This window comes from Gordionus sp. m RMFG-2023, chromosome 3, assembly GCF_954871325.1.
Source record: "Gordionus sp. m RMFG-2023 chromosome 3, tfGorSpeb1-WG-v2, whole genome shotgun sequence".
Taxonomy (NCBI): domain Eukaryota; kingdom Metazoa; phylum Nematomorpha; class Gordioida; order Chordodea; family Parachordodidae; genus Gordionus; species Gordionus sp. m RMFG-2023.
In genome coordinates, this window is record NC_088777.1 from 28103788 (window position 1) to 28110359 (window position 6572).

At 26.2% G+C, this 6572-nt stretch overlaps 1 protein-coding gene across 1 annotated transcript; it reads left to right on the forward strand.

Annotated features, from left to right (window-relative positions):
• The first annotated feature begins 2329 nt into the window (after positions 1–2329).
• On the forward strand, positions 2330–3022 carry LOC135926850 (uncharacterized). Its single transcript, XM_065462781.1, has one exon. The coding sequence runs from the start codon at positions 2330–2332 to the stop codon at positions 3020–3022; it is 693 nt and encodes a 230-aa protein (XP_065318853.1).
• The last annotated feature ends 3550 nt before the right edge of the window (positions 3023–6572 follow it).

The following is a 6572-nucleotide window of genomic DNA, read 5'->3' on the forward strand; positions in this document are numbered from 1 at the left end:
TTATATTTTTAAAATAAATTTAAAATATTTATTCGAAAAACATGTCTAGTTTGTAAATTTCTTTCTATCCTGTTTTATTTTTATCCAATAATAAATCTTTCATTCATATAAGTCAGTATAGGGGAGTATATCAACTAGAGGTGGGCGCGGGCCGTGAAATTACGCGTCACGGCGTGAATGTGAAGAAATTTTAAATTATTAGGCGTGACTGGGCCTGACGGGCCTTTCCAAAATTTTCCCCGTGCGTGAGTAGGCGTGAACACAAATTTCCATAAATCACGGAAATTTTAATTTTTAAAATTGTTTTTTATTAATATAAATTTGCAAATTTATAATTTTAAAAAATATATATTTTATTTATTATTTAATTTAATTTAGTTTTTTTAAAAAAAAGATTAGTTTTTGAAAACAAAAAATCTTTCACATTTTATAAACAACATCCGAGTGAACCTATTTTTACTTTTGCTAGCTTTTTCTTTTAAAATTATGTTCAAATTCAAATCAAATTTATCAACAAGCTTATTTACATGTATATAGTGATCTTCTTTCAAGTATTTTATTATAATATATATTATTTTACAATGAAAATGTAATTCTTCGCATTAAATTATAAATTTTAGTATTTACAAATGTCATTGAAAGTTTTTACTTTTTATTATTTGTAATAAATGCTTTAATGTAATGTATGAGTAGTGAAGGAGTAAAATTTATAATATTATATTAATATATAATAAGTATTTCTTTATTAACAATTAAACTCAAAGATCTAGAGTACTATTAGATCCAACAAAATACAACAACCAATGAAAAATAATAAATCAATGGAAATATGGTAAAACATAAATTTAAATATGTTTTATTTTCATTTATCTTTATTATTTATACTAATCATTTTCACTCAAATTATAATGATTCGAAATTAATATAATTCATTGTTTAAATTTTCTCATATTTACCAACAAATCTAACATACTCAATATAATTGTCATAAATAAAGTTGCATATTTGGATTATATATATTTTAAAATATAGTTAACAAATATTTTAAAAATTTCAAACATTACTCATATAATTTAAAATCTTGTTGTTTTATTAATTTTGGTTTATACCTTTTTATTAATCAGGCTAAGGAAAATCACATGATATATTTTTCTAATATATTATTTGAATTTTAAAAAAATGGTCTTAATTTTTTTACTATAATCTTTGGTTTAAATAATTTTAGATACTTAATTCATTCTTTATTTATTAAATAAATGATTTTAAGCGACCTTGAAGAGGAAAATCATACACAAAGCAGTGGAGAAGGAGATAATAATGTTAATAATAATAATGAAATAATTGAGATGGACGATTTCAAAATCAGAGATGTTAACTAAAATAAGAAGGAAAGACATTGATATTGAATTTAAAGCTCCAGAAAACAGAAAAAGCAAGAAATTTCTTAACAATATATTATAAAGGTACCTTACAAAATTTTGTAAAATGTACAAGTTGCCAAAACGTGATGTCATATAAATGTAAAACAGGTACTGCCAGTTTATCAAGACATAAATGTGTCATAAAAAATACAAAAAAACATTCTGATCAGACAATATATAATATGTTTAAAAGACAAATGTCAGATCAATCAAAAGCAGTTTTACAAAAAAATCAGTTATATTTTATATGTAAAGATCTACGACCTTTAAATGCTACAGAAAGTGAAGGATTTTATAAGCTTGGCCAAGAGTTAATTAATTTTGGTGTTACATATGGACAACAAAATATAAAAGATATAATTGTTAGTCGAAAAACTCTTATGAATACAGTAGCTCCAAAAATATATGGAAAAATTTAAATTAAGATAAAAAGCTTGATCAAAAACAATTACTTGTCCATAACCACCGACTTTTGGACAGATGAGTATAAAAATCGTAGTTTTTTAACTATTACTGGCATGTTATCAATAAGGATTTTGAATTAAAATCATTTGTTTTGGCTACAAGGGTAATGGATGAAAAAAAAACAGGAGTCAATATCAAAATTATAGTAAATTCAATTTTGGAAGAATACACAGACATAGAAAACTATTTAAGTAAATGTATAGTGGTAACTGATAACGGGGCAAACCTAATATGTGCATTTAAAGATGATGAAAGGCTACCCTGCATATGTTATATATTAAAAAACATTATGCATTACATTTTTGATAATTGTTTACATGAAATAGCTGTAAATATAAATGGTGTGAAAAAAATAGTACAGTATTTCAAACAATCAACAGCTAACAGCAAACTAGGCTACACTCTTAAACAAGATGTGATAACTAGATGGAACTCTGTATATCATGATACAGAGTTTCTTAAAATCATATTCCGAAATTCAGGTGTACTTGCTTAGCAAGCAAGAATTAAATCGACTAGCCACTGTTGATATTACCATCTTACGGCAGTTAGAATTTTTTTTATCAATATTTAAAGAATGCTCGGAAAATCTGAGTGCCGATTCTCATCCCACATTAAATGAAGTTTATCAGTGGAGACAAAAATTATTACAGTTTTGTCAACCCTCTGAAGGGGATACAACAATAATAGAAGCCTTAAAAATCAGGACTGGATGTCTTTTAAAAGAAAGATTCATCATGCAGCCCCTACATAAAGTAGGCTTTATTTTGGATCCCAATTTCAAAAGCCTTAAGTTTTTATCAGAAGAAGAAAAAAACGATATATATAAAACTACCATAAAAATGCTAAATGTCATAAAATATGATATGAATAAGTCAATGCCAAATCTAGATGATACTGATATACCCTCACCATCTATCGAAGAAAACGGCGAGGATGAACTTAAAAGATTCATCGCTCAGAAGACAAATATTAATGATAGTATTTTGAAGTTTTGGAATCATGAAAATTCGTTTCCTTTTTTAAAAAAATTGGCGAGTAAAATTTTATCCGCCCCTGCAAGTTCGGCATCTAGTGAAAGATTGTTTTCTGTAGCCAATCACTTGTTGGAGGAAAGGCGTACTCAATTAAAATAAAAAAACATGGATATTATTCTTTTTTTAAATAAAAATTTCGATTTATAAATTGTATTTATTTTTTGTTATGGAATTATAGAAATAAATAGAATAAATTCAAAAAAGTGTATAATTATAGGTTACCAATTTTGAAAAATTTAAAAACACCGTGAATTTTCGGGCTGAACGTGCGTGAATCAAAATATTGCCTTTCGTGAGCGGGCGGGTCGGGTCAAAAATTTTTTAGTGGTAAGCGTGAGCGTGAATTTTTTTTATTACAATTAGGCCCGCGCCCACCTCTAATATCAACATCGATTGCAATACAAAATTATTCTCAAAAATAATAAATATACAGATGCAACTACATTTGCGGAAATCATATAATCATGTAGTTCAACATTCACAAAGCTATATCATCACAATGTGCGTCGAATCTTTTCATGATATATAACAACTCCAATATAAGTGCAAACCTTACTTGTGGCAGAACAAAAATGAGCAAGGCTATCACAAGTGTTTTAGTATCTGAATCATAGAGGTCAATTCTAGACGATTTGAAAGAGGGGCATCTATATGCAATTCTAACAGATGCATCAAGGGAAATATTAAAACATTTCCCTATCCTTTGCTATTTCAACAAGAATAAGAACATTTCAATAAAATTGTTAAAAATTTTTCCTCGGATAGTGAAAAATCCAACAATGTAGCTAGCCACATTAGAGGTCTGCATTGGTCGGGTTTCCTGCCAGCCCGCCCACGCCCGCCCATCTTAGTGGGCGAGCGGGCGGGTAGGTAAAATTTTTTAAGAACGGGCAGGCGGGCGGGTTAAAAAAAATTTTTAACAATGGGCGGGTTAAAAAAATTAAAAATTTTTATTTTAATTAATAAAAAATTGTTCTTACGAACTTAAAAAATAAAAAAGCCTTTTTCTGTTATAACTTTTTATAAAATAAATCAACTTTTTTCTTCAATTAATAAAACTTTTTCTACAAATAAAAACAAACTTTTTTCTATAAACAAATTAAAATCTCCTTTTATGGAAATGAAATAAAACTTTTTTCTTAAATTTTTTAGATATTGAAAATTAGAATTTCCTTTTTTGGGAATAATGAAATTACTCCATTGTATTATTTTATTTTAGTAATGATTGTTTATCTTTATATTGCCCTTTTTATTTTCATTTTTATTTTCTTATATAATATATAAATTTTATTTTTTATAACAAAATTTTAACAAAATAATATTTTTTAATTTAATTTTAAATTATGAATAAAGAATATATAGCTAAGAAAATAAAAAATAATTTTCATAAGATAAAAAACATTGAAGATAATAATAATAAACTTAAATCGTCAATGTGGAAACAATTTAAAATTATTTTTGATGAAAATGACAAAAAGCTAGATTGGATTCGCTGCAATGATTGCGAGTCCATCTTTAAATATAATAGCAAAAGTGGCACCTCCTTCTTCCTTCGGCATTAATGTTCATCTGCAAATTATGAAGATTTGATAGATAATAAAAAAATAACTGGATATTTTGAAAAAGACAATTCTAAATTAAACAAAACGATAAAATCTGGTCTAATAGCGAATTTTGTAGAATATTGCGCTAGAGACATTAGGTATTTTAATTTAATAAATTATTCTTCTATCTTTTTTAGGCCATTTCAAACAGTTCAAGGACCTGAATTTATAAATATTTTACAAAGATTTGCCGACTTAGGGGCAACATATGGTAAATTGGATGTTAATATGATCATTCCTTGTGCTACAACAGTTAGCCGCAACGTATCCAAAGTTACTGAGGATCTTAAGGAAATATTATTTCCTAAAATTATAGAAATGATAAAAAATTCCATTTGCTTATGTACTACTGATATGTGGTGTGAAGAATTTACTAAAACCGATTACATATCTCTATCAATCCATTATATACAAAATTGGAAATTAAAAAAAAAATTTCTTTTTATTTCAAAATTTCAAGATGAAAAAAAGATGGGAGAAAATATTCTTAAAAAATTTTTAAAAAATTTTTATTGGCGTTTCCCGAGAATATTTTTTCAAGCTCATCTTTGTTAATGATCAATGAGCAAATATTAAAAAAGCTTTGGAAAGGTAAATTTTTTATCAAATAAAATTTAATTATTAGGTAGATATTATTAATTTCTGAGAGATTTTGTATACACCTAAAGAAAAAACATTCATATTTAAAGAACTATATTTTCCTTTTATTTTTTCAAATATTAGGTTTAATAGACTAAACTGTTCAGCACATATGCTGAACATAATACTTCGTAATACCTTCCAGTCAACTTTTATTTTAGAAAATGCTCCCGAGATTAATAATATTTTGGTAACTGCAAAATCCTTGACGACTTATTTCAAACAAAGTGGCAACGTAAAATATCTAAGCAAGACGTTACTACAAAATATTGATATAAGATGGAATACAAAGCATAATATGCTACAAAGCATTTATATAATGTATGATGAGATTTTTTTATTCTTACAATCTCGTGATATGACTGAAAAAATGGGATCTATGGGAAAGGTAGATTTAAAAACACTGATAGATTATTTGGAACCATATAAAGATGCAACTAATGCTCTTGAGGGTGATTGCAGGCCTACACTACAGAACGTTCTTATATGGTAGGAAAATTAATATTTTGGGATTTATGCCCATTTTTTCTTTATTTATAAAAAAATTAGATATAATCTTCTAAATGAGCATAATGAAATAATATGAATATAATGGAGAGAAAAACAAAATGCGAAAAAGAAATAGATATAATAAAGAAAAGAGCTAAAGATTTTATTTTAAAAATTTAAAATTCATATGCTCCATAAAGTTTCAACATTTTTAATACCAAAGTTCCGACAAATGAAGATGTTGTCGTCGGAAGAAATTAATGAAGTAAAAAAACATATTGAAAACTTGTTAGATTTGATTTGCAAAGAAGAATGTAACATCGACGTAGATGAAAATTTGATTTTACCCATTTCCCCAAAAGCAAAGAGAATCCAATTAAAAGGTATTAATAAATTATAAATTCGTTTAGCTACTTATTAAATGTAATATTTGAAATAAATAGCATCCACATCAAAATTAAACCCCAACAGATGGGAGGATGAGGTTGTTACTGAATAGTACATGACATAACAAAATATTTAAATCTTAAAGTAACCATTTTTGATAAGTATAATTTAGCATAATTTTAAGATGCATATATTACAATTAATATAAATTTAAATTACTTTTATAAATTTATTATTATTGGTTCACTTTTATTTCAAGATTTCAATTGAGGAAGAGGATATACTTTAAAAGGATGTCCTACTTTGGTGGAAACGACAAGAAAAAGATTTGCCAAAGCTATCAAGATTAGCAAGAAAAATATTAGCAATTCCTGCAAAGTCCTACTTCTGAAAGAGGATTTAGCATTGCCGGAAGGTTTTTAGAACAAAGAAGAACGTGTTTGAATCCCGAAAATGTGGATTCATTATTATTTTTGCATTATAATTATTTATAATATTTATTTTATATTTATATTTTATAAATATTTTAT